Source organism: Pteronotus mesoamericanus, unplaced genomic scaffold (genome assembly GCF_021234165.1).
Source record: "Pteronotus mesoamericanus isolate MK-2021 breed Mesoamerican mustached bat unplaced genomic scaffold, CSHL_Meso_final scaffold_651, whole genome shotgun sequence".
Classification (NCBI taxonomy): Eukaryota; Metazoa; Chordata; class Mammalia; order Chiroptera; family Mormoopidae; genus Pteronotus; species Pteronotus mesoamericanus.
The window spans coordinates 37,653,086-37,673,926 of NW_026555325.1; the positions used below are offsets into that span (position 1 = coordinate 37,653,086).

General features: G+C 35.3%; 1 protein-coding gene across 2 annotated transcripts in view; it reads right to left on the minus strand.

Moving 5' to 3' along the window:
* The window catches only part of PDE11A (phosphodiesterase 11A), a 330,569-nt gene that overhangs the window by 230,585 nt on the left and 79,143 nt on the right, over window positions 1-20,841 (minus strand). The window contains exon 3 of one of the 2 annotated variants that reach the window (XM_054562348.1): window positions 13,797-13,847. The exons of the other annotated variant lie outside the window; for it this stretch is intronic. Coding sequence (XP_054418323.1) covers window positions 13,797-13,847 — 51 coding nt within the window. The remainder of the gene's footprint in view (window positions 1-13,796; window positions 13,848-20,841) is intronic. 2 annotated transcript variants of the gene reach the window in all.

The following is a 20,841-nucleotide window of genomic DNA, read 5'->3' on the forward strand; positions in this document are numbered from 1 at the left end:
TCAATAGGTCATTATAAAGCTGTTGACATAAAGCTGTCAGATACTCTGCAGAACTTCCGTGCCTTGGCCAGAATGGGATGATTTTCAACATCACCTACACACACAGGCAGCACTTTCCTCACAGTTTTCTATTTTATCCCTCTGCAGTGAAGACATTGACTATGATGGAGGTGGAGGTGAAGGGGAGATATGGGTCATTTAATTGATCTTTCTACCCTTCCTTCCTTCCTGTATTTATTTGCCTTCAGGAGCTGAATTTAAGGTGGTTTTTATAGATCGAGCACATTGGAAGAAGAGAATGATCAAATAAACATGTGAAATGCTTTCTAATATATCACAGCCTTGCTTCAATTCATTTGTAATATTATTTATTGAGCTCCAAGCATTACAAAGAATCTGAATTTCAAATCAGGTATCCTTTATTTGGCTGTTTTGTGAGAAAGTCAACAAGTCACTTAACCTCTCTAAACTTCATTTTTTGTAAAATTACTGGTTTTACTGGATAATCTTTCTGGTCCTTTTTGGTTTTAATATTTGGTGATTCTAATAATTAAAAACATCAGTGAACTGCAATATACTATTTGCTAGAGAAAACAATTAAGTAAATATGCTCATATCTTATTTAAGATAATCATTTATAATAGTAATTGATGTTGATAAAGCCTTTGGATATGATGTTAAGCATTATATATGTATTATATCCTTTGATCCTCACAACTATGTATGTTATACTATTCATTCTATTTTTTCAGATGAGAAAACTGAGGCTTTGTGAACTTATCCAAAGCTGTTTGAAGATAAATCTTCATGTGTCTCTCACATTACTGCTCATCTTGAAAACAAAGGTATTGGCTCTATCTTTCAAGAGTGTTTGTAGAGTGAACAACCTTGGCAAAAAGATAATGTCTTTCTGCAGAGCAAGAGCACAATTACTATGTAGTACGTAATACCACCATCTGGAGCAGAATTTAGGCAGGCTTACTGTCTATTACAAAAGATTTGGGTTCCCTGCATTTGAGGTTCCTCTCCTATAACACATGCCCTGTGTAATCTATTTGATAATGTTATTAAAGATTTTATCTCAAGCTAGAAGCACCTGTTCACGTATCATTAAGACTGATGTTTGTTTTCATTTGTCATATATATATATAAATTTTACAACATAGTTACTTACTGTTTATAATTTTAAGGTAAGAACCCCAGGAACAATTCATAAATCCATGTTAAATTTCTTTACTCCCTTTTTATACAGGGCCAGTTGCTATTGATTTATTTTTTCATTTCATTTATTCTTCCCTCTACTAAATTGCATTTTCTTTATTTTAGTTATTAAGCTAGAAAAGTTGTGTACATACTTAACAAAATCTAAATTTAACTTCTTTAACCTCCTTGCAAATAAAATAAGGATCTTGGAATATTTTAACTTTCAACACTATTTTCCTGGTATACATGTTACTATTTTTCTTGTTCTGTCTTGTTTTGTTACTACAAATTAGACATTATTATAATTAGTCAATGCTTATTTATATTTACCCATGTGTTTACCAAATTTTTCTTCTTCATTTGTTACAGTATCATTTTCTTCCTTCTGGGATTGTTTTTGTACTTTTTAAAGATGATCCTTTAGAATATTCTTTAGCATTGGTGGCAAATGGATTTGTTTTGTTTAGTGTAAAAATATCATTATTGTATAGTAATCTTAAAAGATAACTTAGCTGGGTACACAATTTTCGGTTGACAGCTATTTTCTCTCAGTACTTAGAAGATATTACTCACTTATCATGTGAAGCTGATGCTGCTAAAAAGTCAGCTGTCAATCTGATTCTTTGTAGATTTTCTGTCTTAGGTTCTGGTGGACCTTTTTATACCTTTGGTAAATAATATATACTTTTCCAGCCTTGAACAAAAGCTTAATGAATTGTGTGTGTGTGTGTGTGTGTGTGTGTGTGTTCTGCCACAATTAACATCCCTTTTTTATTATAAAATTATAAGCATGTAATTCTATAACATAACAATATCACACTCAAGCACACCAGTGACATTTCAAGTGGCATGTTCAAATTGCTGTCCATCTCATGCAAGACATTCATGTATACTACCAACCAACTCAAGCAAGCCTCACTTCTGCTGGACTACACACACACACACACACACACACACGTGTATGTACATATATGCATATATGCATATACATGTGTATATATATACACATACACACTATACATACATATAGAGGCTACACACACACACACACACACACACACACACACACATTTATAATTGTAAAGTAAGAACCCCAGGAACAATTACTATAATCCATGTTAAGTTTCCATGCTAAATCCATATATATAGATATATATATCTATATGACTATATGGAGACAATATCATACCTTCATGACACATTGCAAACTGAGACGGGATGTTTATATACAAAGGGAACGATCTTTGTCATTCATTGGCACAACAATTCAACACCCTGCGGCCAGATTCAATTCCATTATGAATATCCATATGACAATATAATCTATAGAATTTTTAAATAATGTGCAAGACAAGCAAGCAAATACATTTTGAAAGCAGGGAGTAAGAAAAAGCGGGAGCAGTAGGAAAATAAAAGATAATAAAAAACAAAATATTTTAATATCTTTTTTTCAGTCTCAGTGCAACAGAGGTCTTTTTGAAAAAAGATCTACCACTCTATTCTGCTTTTGCTGAAGTCCCCCTCCTTCATGAAAAAAATACTAATTTGGCCTTTATCACCTAGTTTCTGAATGCCAAAAGGCTAAAAAGCCTTAATGACTAAGACGCTAATGAGTCTGTACACCCTCGTGCAGCACTTTTCAGCTTGAAAGCACTTTATGAACATTGGCTAATTAATCTTTACAACATCCCACTCAGAAAGGGAGTTAAGCCGAAAGTCATTAAACAGTGTGAGAAAGTCACTTTAGCCCTGGAAACTCATGAAATGTATCACTAATAAGCATAAAATGTGAGCACTGGGACTCTCCATCAATGTCCTAAGAAAGACAGTAGGTACCAGGCGTTTGCAAACTTACACACCACAGAGAAGGCTATTAAAGCCCCATGGTCTGGTCTGCTCCAATTATATATCATTAAAAAACACTGGGTGTCTACACTAGATATTCTCAGTGAGGGGCCTGGGACCATCCTCTTTAAAGACCCCACTCCTGAAGGCAGAGCAGCTTAAAGAGCCACATTACTGTCAGCCAAATTAATGGGTGAGAGAAGGTTTTTTCCATCATTACACAACCTCTCCTTCCTCTGAGCAAATCCTGAGATTTGCCTCTGGAGCCCCTCCTGCCTTCAGGCATTAACTATTAGGCAAAGCTTTACTGATTCAGGCCCCATTAATTTGAAACTAGTGATGTTTTAAGATAGTTGTAATTCAAATACTAAGTAAAGTCTTCAAGTAGAGTAATTTGGAAAATAAGTTATCAAAATACGGAATTAGTCACGTTATCTTCACATAATGTAACATTTTCCATATCTCTTAGAAATAGACTATTAAAAATGGTTTTAAAAAATGGGTTTGAAGTTTTCCAGACTCCAGAGGAAATTCCTGCTTCCACAGGTATTGTTTGGTTCATTGCCATAGGTTGGGTTCTAGTTCAACAAACAGGATCAGAAATGAATCTTGTCAGCTCACACCAAAGTATATGCTCTTGGTTAAAGCAGGCCTGTTTCTAACAGTGTTATGTCCCTTTGAAGAAAACAGTATCCAAAATATACACAGAGCCATAAAGTACCAAATTTGTCTTTTAAAACATTGGCATGTAATAGATGGTCCAATTACGTATTTTTTGAAATTGTCCACCTTAAGAATTAACTCTCTAAAGAAAAAAGGGGATATTTCATTTACAAAAGATGAGGGAGAGCAAGAAGTCAAATAAAGGAAAAGGAGAAGCCACTTTCCTTTCCACTTCCCTTTCTTAGGACAGGAGGATGTGTTTCTGCTTCTGTCCCTGGGTATTAAAGTGGGGACCCCAGAGGAAATGGAATGAACACCATTCCACTACTCTCACCTCTCTCCTTGAAACTAGTGTTGGCTAAAATATCCCCATGAGGCTAAGCTTACCCAAAGGTAGAAAGACTGAGTAAGAAGCCTTGCAAGTAACATGTAGCCTTGAAGCATCAATTCCTACTCTCTGTGACTTTTTCGAGGCTCTGGGTCTTCTGAGCACTTAAATCATACAAGCACTAGTTATATCATCCAATAACTTATTTATTTTTAAAAGATTTTATTTATTCATTTTTAGAGAGAGGAGAAGGGAGGAAGAAGGAGAAACATAGATTGGTTGCCTCTCACATGTTTCCGGACCTGGCCTGCAACCCAGGCAAGTGCCCTCCTGGGAAGTTAGCCAGTGATCTTTCAGCTCACAGGCTGGTGCTCAATCCACTGAGCCACACCAGCCAAGGCCAATAACTTTATCTCTAATTGGCCCTGTATCATCCCCAACTGCTGAGACTTTAGAAAAATAACGCTCTCTTGTCCAGAGACAATTCTAACTTCCCATCTTCTCCTTCAGATACTCCATTGAAGGGAAAACCTTGAGAGAACCCATTTCAGGAGCCATGTCCTAAGATATTTTTTTTCTCATCATAGGTTTCAACAACAACAAAAAAGTACTTATATTTCTATAAGTCAGGAGTAACCCCTACTAACATTTTGGAGACTATCATTCGTTTTCTTCTCTCTCTTTCTCCCTTCACATAAATACATATAGGCTAATCCTATACATAATATTTTTCACTTTTTATAACCAGCTATCACTTATTATGACTAATTTCTATAGATACAAAATATCTCATTGTGTAGTCCAAAAAAAGAAAATTTATATTGAAAGAATGTAGCGTGGTGTTTGCCTGGGCTTGTGGTGGTGAGGAGATTACAGTAGTCCCACCTTCCCCTTGGGGGATGTGCTATAAGACCCCCAGTGGATGCCTGAAACCACAAATAGTACCAAACCTATATAGACTATGTTTCTTCTTATGCATACCTATAATAAATTTTAATTTATTATAAGTAGGCACAGTAGGAGATTACCAACAAAAACTAATAATAAAATAGAACAATGATAACAATATCTGTAATAAAACTTATGTGAATGTGGTCTTTCAAAAATATCTTATTGTACTGTACTGCTTCTTGTGATATGAGATGATACAATGCCTCTGTGACAAGATGAAGTGAGAACAGGGATGCAGGTATTGTAGTGTAGCATTAGGCTACAATTAAGTGTCACTTGAACGGAAACACTGTGATAATGGGACAGTTGGTCTGATGACTAAGACGGCTACTAAGTCACTCTTGGGTGGGCAGCGTATACAGCATGGAGATGCTCACAGAAGGATCATCCACGTCCCCGGACAGAGTGGGATGGGGTGAGGTTTCCTCGTGCCTTGCAGAACAGAGCACAATTTAAAACATGAATTGTGTATTTCTGAAGTTTTCCATTTAATATTTTCAGACCTTGGTTAACCATGGGTAACTGAAACCGTGAAAGGAGAAATTGCAGATAAGGGGGACTACTGCAGTAGCTTAAACTCAGCATTCCAAACAAAGTTTGTCACCTCAATACCCCTCTCCTTCTGAAGAAAGAGAGCCTCCTCCTCCAAATTGCCCTGTATGTGCCAGATGAGCAACCGATGCTGAGATTACGCAGTTCCAAACGCTTGAAGTTGTCTTTGATTACTATTCATGATAGGCATAGGCAAGCCAGCCATTAGGCAGCTTTTGAAGCCTGCATCCCCAAACTCTTTTCTCTGGCCCAGCGCTGCCATCCATCACCATCTGTGGATTACTGTAAGAGTAACCGAGACCCTCTCATACTTGTAATGTATCCGAGAATTCACTAACCTTTGGTTTTCCAACTAGAAAAGTCATACGTTTAAACGCACTGGCTGTCTCTCCCAATGTGCCTTGTTGTCGTAATTAAAGAATGTAAGAAATAATAGAAATTCCTTATGCATATAAAAACTACGGTTTTTTTCAAACTACTTTTGTGTGAGCATTTTTATACCACATAAGTATGGTTTAAAATCTCATTAGGAGCTCATTAGAAAGTATCTCCAATATTTAAGACTATGGGTTGGTATTTTATTGATGATTATAGAAGATATGTAAAAATAGTGCAGAAATATAAAATTGCTATTCAGAGAAACATGAGACCCAGAGGGGATCCTTCTACTTATATATCTTTTCCCCCCCAAAATAATTCATCATCAAAATGCAATGCCAATGACATGGATAATAAACCATAGTATTTTTTAATTTCCAGCAATATCCTCCAGTGGAGAAGAAACAGAGAAGGCTATGAAAAACATGCTTAGAGCATTAATATTTAACTAATGTAATAGGACCCTGAAATGAATATTATAAATGTAAAAGCTTGGATTAAATCTATATGTTGTGTCTATTCAACTAAAGCACAGGATTGGTACCTAGTCATTTCAGGACATTCTTAACAGGCAACCTTGAAGACAGGGAGGGCTTACAGTTTGGCTTAACAACAAACAGAACTTATGAAGGGTTAATCATTTCTACCAGAGTAGAAATCCACAGAGGCAAGGGAAAGCTTTCTATGTGGGACATCATATAATTCAGTAAGGTTTCTCATTCTATATCTTGGAACAGTCTAGCTAACAAGCAAGGAGGCTTTAAATCCAAAACACTTTATTGCCCCCACACACACCTTCCACTTTTCACCCACTCAGTCTGTCAGCAACGTAGTGGTCTCATCGCCGCCTTTTGCTGCTCTTTCTTTTCATAATTCAAATATGTATGTTAAGGGTCAAATTCCATATAAAGTAAGCAAAAAGAATAAAATTATAAACCCAAAGAATGCATAAGGAAGGAATGATTTTTTTAAAAAGTTGAAAATAAATGGAAAAAATCTACTAAAATTGATAAATTAGAAATGGTTCTTGTAGGGAAAAATCATTAAGGCAAATCACTAGCTAGTTTAATCAGAGAAAAAACACACAAATATAATTACAGCTACGAAAAAAGAATTAAAAGAATCATGATAAACATTTTTGTACAATGTTAAGCCTATGAGTTTGAAAATCAGATGGAAACATGGGGCTTTTAAAGAAAATATAAATTAACAAGATTAAATGCAGAAGAATGAGGATATCTGAGTAAAACGGTCACCACAAAAATAATAGAGTTGAAATAAATCATTCTCAGAAAAGGTGCCAGGTCTAGATGGTTTCATTGGCAAATTCTTTCAAATCTTTAATAACCTTATGGTATTCAAACTGTTTCAGAATTCAGAAAAAGATAATAACCCTTCAAGTATTTGTTGAAGACTTAATAATCCTAATAGTACATCCTAAAAAAAATAAGTCCCTATTAAAACAGATGAGCAAGATTCTAAATAAAAATATTGGAAGATTGAATATATAATAGTATATTAGGAAATTGAATTTATGAAAATATAAAAAATAACAAAATATGACCAAGACTTTCCACTCAGAATAAACTGATGGTTCAATATTGCAGAATCAGTTATTATAAAATTTTATATTAACTTGTAAAGAAAATTATGTCACTTTTTAAAATTATATTAAAAAGTCATTTGATAAAATCCACTACCCATTTGCCATGAAAATTTTAATAAGCTATAAAGGACATTAAAGAAGATTTTTTTTAAATGGAGAAACAGGCCATAATTGTAAATGAAAGGACTCAATAATAAAAGAGATCCATTGTCCCTTAAGACTAATCTATAAATTTTATTCTAGTGAAAATTGGAATGACGTTTGAAATTTGAAAAATAAAAGAAATTCTAAAGTACAAATGAAATGAAAAATTCATAATAATAACCAACATTAAAAGAAAAAAGAGAAATAAGAAGTAAATAGACTATGATGATCAAAATAAAGTAGTACTGCAGACATAATAATCACACAACATCATGACTCAGACTCCAGAACCCACTTGGATCACAAGTATGACAAAGGTGGCATTTCAAATCCATGAAAAAAGGGGTGGTTTAGTCAACAAATCATGTTGGGATGAATACTTCATCATATTGAGGGGAAAACCCTTAAATTTAGAAAATCTTTTTTAAAAATTCCAAAGAGATTAAAGATAGATTAAAAAAAAAACTACAAAAGTCATTGGGGAAATGTAAATACTTATATAATCCTTGATTGTGAAAGTACTTTCAAACCATAACACTAAAGGTAAAAATTATACGAGACTTTGGATACATTTGAAATTAAAAACATCCATGTCTCAAGATATAAATAATATTAAAAGGCAAAACAAACTGGGAAAAATGACTTGCAGTTTATAACAAGTGTGATACCCTAAATAAGGAAAGAATGCTCTCAAAGCAATCAGAAAAATATCTTCATAAATATGATCAAAAGATATAAACCAGCAATTCACAAAAGAAGAAAACACATATAATTTTTGAAAATTGTGTAATGTTCAGTACACTAATTAACAAAGAAATATAAATAAAAATAACAATGAGTTACCCCATATTTCCTACTATATTGACAAATATTAGAATTAAAACTAATAACTGGGGTTCAAAATAATGTGTAAAAACAGACATTTCTTGAGGGAGATTATTTGGTACAGCATTTCTGGTGAACAGTTTTGCAAAATATATCAAATGCCTTAAAATGTACAGGTTCTTTGCCCTTCAAATTCCATTTTCAGAAATGTATTTTAAGAAAATGATCAGACATATTTATTCAAATGTTTTCATGTCTTACCAGGAGGAAATTATAAGGCCTAAAGCATATATTCAGGGAGGGAGCTCTTAAAGAAAAGAAAAAAATATTATGGAAAAAATAATCAGTTATAAAAGTGAATATTCATTTGGAATAAGGAAAGAAATAATAACATATTACAAATTTTAAAATGTTGACAAATACCACAAACATCACAACATCCAGAAAAACAGCATATTTATATTAATTTTCCTCAATTTTTGATAGTATTCATTTTGCTCACCTCTGCATATGATAGTAGTTTTTAATATTATTTTTCTATATGTCTACAGAATAATCAGACTTTTCTTGCATGGTCAATCAAAATTTGTAGTATATTGTTGATGGTTGGGATGCATAATACATACAACTTCACCCAGAGACACATTTCCTATTTGCAATACTAGTACAGGTTTCTGTCCTACAAATGCAGGAATTCTAATAAATTATATTTTGCATAATTTCCACTTAACAGTAATAAAGAAAAGTGTGTCAGCATTGTATATATGCTACATTACTGAGTATGCTCCTGAGAGATCTTGCGCTGTGACTAGGCATCTATAAAAACTAAATTTTACACATCTGATGACTGGAAGGATTTGCTCTAGACTAGTTTCTGGCTCCCTAAATTTTAATTTTTGTATCTCTTCCACTGTGCTTACTTCCAAGACCACAGACTTAGAATACATTTTCTTCACACTGTGACTTCTGGCCTAGAATCTTCAAGTCAGATGCTGAGTGAGCTGGGATACTGGGTGAAAGAGTATTCATGACAATGTGAGCCTAGCAACGACTTAACTTTACACAGGAGGTATTAACCACCGTGTAAATATATCTCACTAAATTAAAACTAAATGCCCAACTTGATTTCTTTCCTAGCTAGATCCCAAAAATGTCTGTATCCTCCAGCAATACTTGACAACAGCAAAGCCCAGCAGACAGGAAGTTAAAATGGAAAAAGAGAAAGTCATCCCAAGTAAATACAGTTAAAATATCTTACATTTATTTGCTAATCTTACAAAACTTTGCTCCTTCTCATCTTATTTTATGGAAATTTTTTTTTCCATCTGACTGTCACTTTTTACCTCAAGACTTGATTCTGGGGCTTTTTATCTCTCTTCTCATCCTAGGCTATCTTATCTGCAATACTGGATTAAGTTATTATCTACATGCTTAGGATCCCAAAATTTATATTTCTAACCCAGAGTTCTTTGAGCTCTAGATCCAGCTGCTCACTTACCATTTTCACTTAGATGCCTCAAAAGCCACTCAAATACCTTATCCAAGACAGAACGCACAATTGACCACCCTCAACAACTTATTTCTCTTCCAAGAAGAATGTAGTGTCTTAGTGGAGGCACCACCTTTCAAACAAGGGCTGAATCCAAAAGCCGAGGAGCCGTGCCCCATACCCGGCACATCACCACACCCTATCCGTTTTACCTGTTAGTTATCCCGCAACAGTGTCTGCTTCCCTTCATCATCACATAGGACTCTCTCACCTTCACTTCCATCTAAGCTCCCCTCATGGCTCTCCCATGGCTTCCTACTGCCAAAAGGGCTCGGCATTCAAAGCCTTTCACAATCTGACCCTGATATACTTTTCTAGACTCATGTTCTAGAACTCTTCTCCTTCCACATCCCTTGTATCCTAGCCATTGTATACTGTTCATTCCAATGCATAATGAAGTTATATATTTTTTTCATTGTTTGTTATTATTTCCTCATTCTATAATGTTCTTGCCTTCTTTGTTCATCTGTTGAACTATTCATTTTACAAATCCCAGATAAAATTTCATCTTAGTGAAATCTTTCTGGACCTACCATTTTTTCTCTGCCACTTTCCCCATTCCATCAAACCAGTGACTGATGCATCAATACTTTTATAGCTCTTTGTACAATACATATCATTTGTAGTTGATTTTTATCAATATCTATAACCTGGATAGGTTGTGAATTGTTTGAGGGCACAGACAGTGGCTTACTCATCTTCATGTCTTTCTGCCACTTGGCACAGGGCCTATGATAAGGTAAAACCTCAATATATGTTTTCACAGCATGTCTACAAGACTCTCTGTGATAAGTGAACAACATCCCAACAGGATCTGGCATAAGCAGAAAAAAGGACATTTATTTGTCTACATAATAAAAGGGGTAGAACTACCTCCAGCAGGTACTAGATTAGAGCTCAAATGAGGTCATAGAACGTTGCCCCTACTCACCTCTTATCTGAGTTTTCCTCCACAAGGGCTTTATTCTCAAGCACTACATTAGTTCTAGACTGTCATTCAAGGTGAGATTTCAGGGTTGTCAAGAGAGAATTTTTTCCCAGACAGACATGCTGAACCTGGCCCTCAATGGCCCAATCTGAGTTACATGGTTATCGCTACACCCATCTCTGAGGACAAAGAAAACCAATCCTCATCTAGGTCAACACTTAGCCATATGCCATCATTGTGCTGGGAGTAGAAACAAAGATTAGGAATGAATAGGGTAGTGATCTAGAGGAAAATCGAGGCCCCATTACCATGATGTTGAGGTCCTAAAATGATAAGTGCACACAAATATTTCAGAAAATTCTTGAGGTAAATTATCATTAGCCTTCCTTTCAGACAAAATTCTCATTGTTACTTCACTTATTTAAAATTTCATGAAATTTGAAATCTAACCCTAAAAACATTACTGGTTTCTTAAAAGTGTTAGCTTATTAGCTTGACATTTCTGAACATTCAGCATAATACCTAGCACATAGTGGGCACTCAAACAATAGATATTAGATAAATAGAAGAACAACTTAATAAATAACACAGTCAAGCCCTGTCCAGCTAGCTCAGTTAGTTAGAGTGTCATCCCAATAAGCCAAGGTTGCAGGTTTGATCCACAGTCAAGGCACATACAAGAATCAACCAATGAATGCATAAATAGATGGAACAACATACTGATGTTTCTCTCTCTCTGTCTCTCTCTCTCTCTCTCTATCTCCCTCCCCCCTTCCTCTTTCTCTCTAAAAGGAATAAGTAAAAATAAAATTGTTTAAAAAATAACAATCTATAAAATAATATCTAAAAAAATACATGGAAAATGTCATACATAAATACATACATTAACCAAGACAAGTAATACAGAGATCTGCTTTATCCTAACATGCAATTCATTATTCAACAGGTGACCAAGTGAGACACAACTTGTGTTTGTTGAAAAAAAAAAACCTACAGATTTTGTTTACCTCCTTTCTCTTTTCTTTAAAAGAAAGATCACAGTATAGGCCATTGTTTTAAATTCTTGTCCTCACTTACTAAAATCAACTGTAATAGGATCATGTATGAACCCAAATTGTATTTTGGACTTACAACTATGTTTTACAGCATCCATGACCATAATCAAATCAGTGCCTAGCTCAAGCTCACACTACAGCAATGCTAACTACCAAGTAGAGTTCTGCCTGAACTAAAAACAATAATGCTGTATCTTTTGATCTTAAAGGGCAGAAATTTTTCTAACTAATATGTCTGGCAGATTTACTCTACCAAGTAAGATTGATTTCATGACTGTTCTAATGCTTATCCATTGACCATGAATGACAGTTCGACATGGCTGTCAGCTCAAGGAATTTATAAGATGCAATGTCAAGTTAGGGGCAGAGAGTGAACTCCTTGATTCCAGAGTCAGTATTTTGTTCATTTCCCTGTCCCTCTGAAACAGGACACAATATCTGACACAAAATTTTCTCAAGAAATAAATATTGAATATATGTGTCCTTTTGGTCTAGTCTAATATGTATCTTCATGTTCTATCTGCTGTTAAGTTTTCTTTTAGGCACAGTCCTTTACGAAGAGAAGGTATATCACCAGTCTTCTCATGAATACACAGCACCAGGAAGCTTAGAGGGCAGAGGAGGGTTGTAGTGGACAAAGGACCAGCCTTTAGATTATATCACCTTTTCTCGCTTTGAGAAAAAATAGGGAACAGCAACAATTTTCTCTGGATCTATATCAATTTACAAGGTTAATGAAGATAACAGAAACCTAACAAACATACACTGCCTGGTTTGGAGGCCACATTTGGGGAGACCATTCTTTAGTTCTCTGAAAATCTTGATTTGCTGGGCAGCACAGTAAAAACTAAATGAATATTTAATAACTACATTAAACTTAAAAAGTGAAGACTACTATATTTTTAAATAACCTTATCTTCAAATTACATTTCAAAGACTGCATCAGTATTTTAAAGCCTGCTGGTATGAACTTGAAACTTCATCTGTACAAGGACAAGATTCTTGTTCCAGTTCGTAATTCCTGTGAAGTGGCTTCTGTGGCTTGCTTTCTCTTTCTTTAAACATCTGTATGCTTAATGTTTTCTTGGGTTTATTTTACACTTAATCACAATTAAGTTACTTTAGGAGGTTGTGTGTGGGTGAATCTGGGGGTGTGGGGAGAGAGCTAATTTTGTAGTTAAACAAATTTTGTTCAAAATTTTATAAAGCTTTCCACTCCCCAAGCTGACAACCCAACACAGAAATCACAGGGTACAGTTCTGATTTTCTTCCAGCCTGCTTTACATAAGAATCCAAAAACAGTGATAATATATGTAAATAGGTAACTACTATTTGAACAATAATTCCATCTTTGTACAAGTTATTTACTTAATAGACCAAAGTTCCAGGACAAATATGATTATAATGAATAAAATACACTCCATGGTAAGAAATAAGAATGAAACATCATTTACAAGTTTGATAGATTAAAGGTGGGCTGTTCATTTTGTCAGTATATGTATGTAATTTGGCAGTTAATACTTTAGATTTCTCTTTGCTGAGTTCGAAGCTTATTCTTTGAGGTCTAAATGTATCAATTACTTAAGAGCAATTTAACAGCTATCTCACATTATTATTATATATTTGTGCTGCTGGTCATAAAATGGCTAGTGTTTCTGAAGCTATTTTTTTCTGATAAATATGAGAAGATATATTAAGGGCTATACATGCTTATAGAAGGAAAGGCCTCCATTCAAGCAGGCAGGAAAGTGTGTATTAGCAATGCCTGCCTTGCAGGAAATCAACAGCCATATCCAATACCTGCGTAAGTAGTCAATGAACTAAAACCAGATCAGAAAAGACAAAAAATACAGTCTTGGTATGAGTTTCAGTATCTCTTTCGGGAAGCTCAGGTAAAAGGCAGAAAGAGCAACCAAAGTTAAAAATAGAATACCAAAGAACTGCCAAGCTCCGGGGCCCAACTCTTCCTTTACCTGGAAATGACCACAGAGAGAAGAATAGAAAGGGTAGGAAATCTCACCCCACAGGTGTTTATAAAGAAGCTGCTACATGCTCATCGACTAATACAAGGCCGAGGGTCGTTTGGGGAGTCCTGAATGAAACAAAAATGCTGGTCCCTCTGATCACTTGACTTGAATCCCAGTAAGGATGCATGAACTGACTGGGACCTTGTGAAAATTCACAGAGGATTGTGGAAAGCTTGGAGTCATAACAGGTGTCTGAACCTTAACTAGAAAAGCCACAGCAGTTTCACACCAAGGAGAGTCCTGCACTACAGCTTTTTAGCCCAAGCTCAGCTCCCCACACTTTCCACCATCAAGAACACCCTCTGTTATTTTTTCCTCTTTTAAAATCTTCATCTTTCTCTAAGTTTACTACTATTAAATAATAATTTGTTTCTCATTTTTTTATTTATCAGAGACATATATAAATTCCAATCAGGCATTCTGATAAGAGTATCAATAAAATTTGCAAAAAAGGCATTAAAAATATTGTTTTATTTCATCTGTATAGATTAGTCCTGGTTAAGAATGTTGTCTCTGTTAGTCTTTTTGGATTATTTAAATCGTTTACAAATCCCACCTCTTACCAATCACTTATTAACACCTTAACTCCTAGCAGGTCTACTGCCCTCTCAGGTTCCCAGGGGTCAAGACTCTCTTTATTGAGAATCACTGGGCTAAAACAGCTACAGATTTGCTTAGGTCCAGAAAACCAGAGTAGTTCAGCTTTAATGAATGTCACTGGAGGCATCATTTTACCATGTTAATCTGGATATGAAATTTCCAAGGGAGTGTTTTTGCTTTTGGTGTGATGATCAACCATTTCAAATTGGTATCTAAGTTCATTCCATAGCAAACTCAAGCTTGCATTGGCTCAGAGTCACAACACAGCAAATCACAGGCAACACCCAATAGGCTGCATAAACCCATGGCTCCTCCACTCCTTGCACACTTAAGGCGGGACCTCTGCCTCAACCCTACCAGCCTAAGGCCATGTCCTGGAACCACTGGGGGAAGGGCAACCAGGGGCAGATCTTTCTGGGCCAGCTGCTCAGGCGTCTGCTGATGGGATGAGCTTGAGTTTGAGAGCAAGAAGATCATGTGTTTGAGTCCTGGCCATGACAGTAATACCAGAAATATGGCATTGAGTTAAGGCCATTAGCATCAGCCAAAAAGAGTAATAAGGATCATAGTGCCACCTCCTTATCTCAAGCAAATGTCAGAAAGACCAAAACACCTAATCAGCTACCAGCCTTCTCCGTTTGGTGTCTTGGAGCCCAAAATCACTTAACGTACATTGTCTCACCTTCATATAATTTTGCTTTATTTTCTCCTGGCACACTTTGAGCAATTCAGCTTCTTATGTAGATATCTATGTATTTATATTAACCAACTGTCTTCGGGAATCATAGAAAAAGGTGAGTGGGATATCATTTGAAGAGTGTGAGATATCCTTAGAGAGAAAAAGGGAACACGCACACTTTAATAGGCAAATTAAAGTTTAAAAATTATCAGTGAGTCTCAAATCATAATAAAGTGCATTTTTTTACTATTTTTTCCCCTTGCTCTCCCAGAACTTACTGCTAATGTTTTCTACGCCTGGTCTATTTTGAGTGTGATTGCATTTTGGTATTTGTGTGACTATGTCAGACAAATTCAGCCTGTCATTTCACATGGTGCTAGCGACATTCAGATCTATTTTTCATTCAGTTTCTAGAAAAATGACCACCCTTCTTCTGTGATTTGAAGCCAGAAAAAGAAAGCCATCCTTGTGCCTTTGGTGCAATTCAAACAGAGCACCTTGTAGCTCATTCCTTAATCACTTCCCTGCTCCAGCAGCTCCCCTGAGGTGGAAACATGCGGAGAAAGACAGGCTTTGGAAGTCATCACCAGTGCTCGGCCATGGACAAGTGGACATTTGAAAAGTGCCTGGGACTGGAAATGAATTTATTTATCCCCAAGGCTTTAACAATTAAGGAACACTTTTATTAAATTATGTTGTATTTTGAACACACTCAGACATTCCTAGGAGCTGCAATTATCTGAGAGTGTGGGTCTCTAGGAAGACTGTTAAGGCTAGTTGTCATGTCCCTAAACTACTTGTGAAGCATCTCCTTACACATTTCTACCAAGGGAAGTGGTGAATGCTTTCAGAACTCTCTGATTGGAGTGACTGTATAACAGAGTTTGCTTAGGAAGTCTGGTTTATGCCTGTTGACCCATTTCCTTTCACTTGCACAAGGTCCTTCCTGATTTGGCTGGTAAGTTACGCGGTCAACCTACTTCTAATCTACATAGTTATATAAATCAACCCTGAGAGCAACATGAAAGAGAAACAATTGATTAAACACATAAATTTAACAGTAGAGTGAAATCTTTATTAGCAAGAAATTGTGGCTCTTTTCCTGTGAAATCTACCTATGAAGGCAACCTAAAGTTGCGCTCTCTGTTTTCCTTCCAAAAAGTTGCAATGGGATGAGCAAGAACACTCTAACTTTGCCTTGAGCCCCAAAGTGAAGAGAAGATCTGTTGATGCCAGACAGGAAGTAGCACAAAGGCTGCTTCCAGGAACTAGGCAGATGGGCTACAGATTTTGCTTTCTTTTGAGTATTTTTTTCTATATATTAAGAATGTACTCTCCAATGTAGTATTTCCTTCAAGAGACTAAGTTTGTAACTAAATCAGCTGAAATCATTTATTTGTTGCTGCACTATTTCTTCAAAGGCAGTTGGGCCAAAATGCAACCTTGATTATATTGGAATTGCATTTGAAAAAGTACATGAGATAATAATCAAGACAGAATGGGGCCCTGGAAATTTATGCTATTTTATTTGTTCCAGAGAAGCTTAATAACAGAGGTGAGTTTTCGGCAGCTATTTGAATGAAGGATGCAAGTCTTATTTATAATAGTTTGCCTTTCTATTAGCCTGCTGTGCTCCTAGCTAATACCATTATCAATTTCATTTAGAAAACAAACATTCTGGTACAACATTAAAACTTATATTTTAAAATATGAGCAATTTTCTTTGCAAATAATAGTCACCAAAAAATTACCCCCAAATGTGTTCTGTGTGATATTAATAAGGATTCTGTCAAATAAATTTAAGAATCGCTGAATTAAACAGAATGCCGAGCACTACTTGTCACTCCTTGCACAGGGAGGATGCACTGCGAATCTATAAGAGGGACATACAGTTAAGTCTCTGTCCTGCATATTCTAAAGGGAATGCTGTTTCATGGTGCACACTGACTTACTCCCAAGTTTATGTAAATGTTTCTCAACTAATCAAAGTCAAAGCTAGCTTGAAGCAACCACATTTCAGACTAGATCGACTGGGCAAATTTTGAAAGAAGAGTATGTTGTAAACATTAGCACCAGTCAAAGAGAAGTCTTGGGCTTTTAATTTCTCCACAATTCCCAAGCTGACCTCTAGGTAGTGAGAGCTCCTTTACTTACCCTTCCTGTTAGAGTTTTCCAACGCCTGATGGTGTGTTAAGTGCTTTGAATAAATTATCACATTTAATCCTCACATCAACCCTCGGATTTGAGTGTCACTAAATCATTTTGACAAACTAGGATCTGTGCCTTGAAGATATCAAGCAGCTTTCCCTAAACTTTCCCCTTAGTAAGTGGCAAAGCTGAAATTCTACCTGATCCAACCCCCACGCTTTCTGCCGACTCTCCTATTTGAGGATTCTCCCACCAGTTAAATTCCTAAATCCCCTATCTCCTCTTCACGTCCTCTAAACAGAGACAAGAGGAAACGAATTTTACCTTAGGGCAGGAGAAACTTTGGATGAAAAGATATGGAAGACAAACTTAAAAGAAAATTCTGTCACAACTGTGTTTGAGTGTCCCCTGAGGAACTGAACAAGGTGGATGACCATCCTAAGAATTCCTGTTTATGTGAATTAACATTTCAAAGCTCCCCCTGAAAAACAGATGAACATTTCAGTTGTTTGAAATTCTTTGCTATGTCAAATGCTGAGGCAATAAACAAAGTTTTATTACATCTCTGCATTGTTCTGCATTGTTTGAATTTTTACTCAAACATAATCACACAAACATAATTAAACATCTAATGTTAATTTTACATTAAAAAGAAAAGCAACACATATTCATTACACATTCGAAAAACAAGGGAAAACATAAACAATGAAGTTAAAATCATCTGCAAACCCTCAATTCAGAGACAACCATTCTTAACATTGTATTTCCTTCATCAGATAGGCATATAGATACTGGTGGCTGGTAGGTAGATACATATACATGTGTAGTACCTCTTTTTTCATTACAAAGTCAGAATATGTTATTATGGATGTGTGTGTACTACTCTTTTTTGCTTAACATATCATGAGCATCCTCCTGTGTTATTATATTAATAAATTCTTTGAAAGCGTGGTTAACGTCTGAGTTGGAACACATAATATCTATGATTATTTTCATCATATAGATCACTAGGGGATTTCCAGGGGTTTTTTGTTTATTTGTTTGTTTTATAAAACACTATCATCTTTGAATCCTAATATCTGTTCATATCCGAAGTTATCACCTTAAAGCAGAATCTTAGAAGTATGAAATCAAGAGCTGGTTCTTTGAAAAGATAAACAAGATTCACAAACCTTTAACCAGTCTCATCAAGAAAAAAAGGACCCAAATAAATAAAATCAGATATGAAAGAGAACTAACAACTCAAACCAAAGAAATATAAAGCATTGTAAGAAACTACTATGAACAGCTATATGCCAACAAATTGGACAGCTGGAGCGAAATGGATAAATTCCAAGAAACATATAATTTTCCAAAACTGAATCAAAAAGAATCAGAAAACTTGAATAGACAAATTACAACTAATGAAATTGAAGCAGTAATCAAAAACTCCCAGCAAACAAAAGTTCTGGACTGGATGGGTTCACAGGCAAATTTTACCAAACATTCAAAGAATAACTTACAGCTATCCTTCTCAAACTATTCAAAAAAATTCAGAGGAGAAAAAAAATCCCAAGCTCATTTTTACAAGGCCAGCATTATCTTAATTCCAAACCAGATAAAGACAATACAAAGACAAAATAATAGGCCAAAATATACCTGATAAACATAGATGTTGAAATCTTCAACAAAAATTAGCAAACCAGATCCAGCAATACATTAAAAAGTTCATACACTATGATCAAGCGGGATTTATCCCAGGGACACCAGGTTGATAAAATATTTGCAAGTCAATTAACATGATACATCACATAAACAAATGAAGGATAAAAATCACATGATCATATCAATAGACACTGAAAGAATATTTGATAAATTCAGCACCCATTTATGATAAAAACTCTCAGAAATGTGGGAATAGAGGGATCATACCTCAAAATAATAAAGGCCATATATGACAAACCCACAGCCACCATAATACTCAAAGGGCAAAAACTACAAGCATTCCCCTTAAGATCAGGAACAAGACAGTAATGTCTGCTTTCACCTCTGTTATTCAACATAGTACTGGGGGTCCTTGCCACAGCAATTAGACAAGAAGAAGAACTAAAGACATCCAAATTGGAAAGGGGGAAGTAAAGCTGTCATTTACAGATGACATGATACTATATGTAAAGAACCCTAAATATTTCACCAAAAACTACTAGAAATGATAAATGAATTCAGCAAAGTAGCAGGATACAAAATTAATATTCAGAAGTCAGTGGCATTTTTATACACCAATAATGAACTATCAGAAAGAGAAATTAAGAAAATAATCACACTTACTATTGCTAATAATAATAATAATAATAATAATAAGTTACCTAGGAATAAATTTAACCAAGAAGGTAAGAGACTTGTACTCAAAAAATTACAAGATACTGACAAAAGAAATTGAGGAAGATACAAATAAGTGGAAGCATATTCCATGGTCATGGATAGGAAAAATTAACATTATTAAAATGTCTATATTACCCAAAGCAATCTACAGAGTCAATGCAATTCCTATTAAAATAACAATGGTATATCTCTCAGATATAGAAATATTCCAAAAATTTATATGGAACCACAAAAGACCCCGGATAGCCTCAGCAATCTTGAGAAGGAAAAACAAAGTTGGAGGTATCACACATCCTGATATCAAAATACACTACAACCATAGCAATCAAAAGACCGTGATATTAGCACAAAAACAGACATATAGATCAATGGAACAGAAAAGAGAGCACAAAAATAAACTCACACCTTTATGGTCAATTAATATTTGACAAAGGAGTAAAGAACACGCAATGGGGTAAAGACAGTCTTTAATAAATGGTGTTGGGAAATTGGACAGATACATGCAAAAAAATGAAATTAGGCTACCAACTTAACACCATACACAAGAATAGACTCAAAATGGATTAAAGAGCTAAATGTAAGTCATGAAACCATAAAAGTCCTAAAAGAAAACATAGACAGTAAAATCTCAGTCATTCCGTAGCAATGTTTTTTTCTGATATATCGCCCCAGGCAAGGGAAACAAAAGAAAAAACAATGGGACTACATCAAACTAAAAAGCTTTTGCACAGCAAAAGAACTCATCAACAAAATGAAAAGGAAACCCACTGAACAGGAGAACATATTTGCTAATGATACATCTGATACAGGATTAAGTTCCAAAATACACAAAGAACTTATACAGGAAGACAAATGACCTAATGAAAAACTGGACAAAGAACCTGAATAGACACTTCTCCAAAAAGGACATACAGATGGCCAATAGGCATGTGGAAAAATGCTCAATGTCACTAATCAGAGAGATGCAAAATGAAACCTCAATGAGATACCACCTCATCT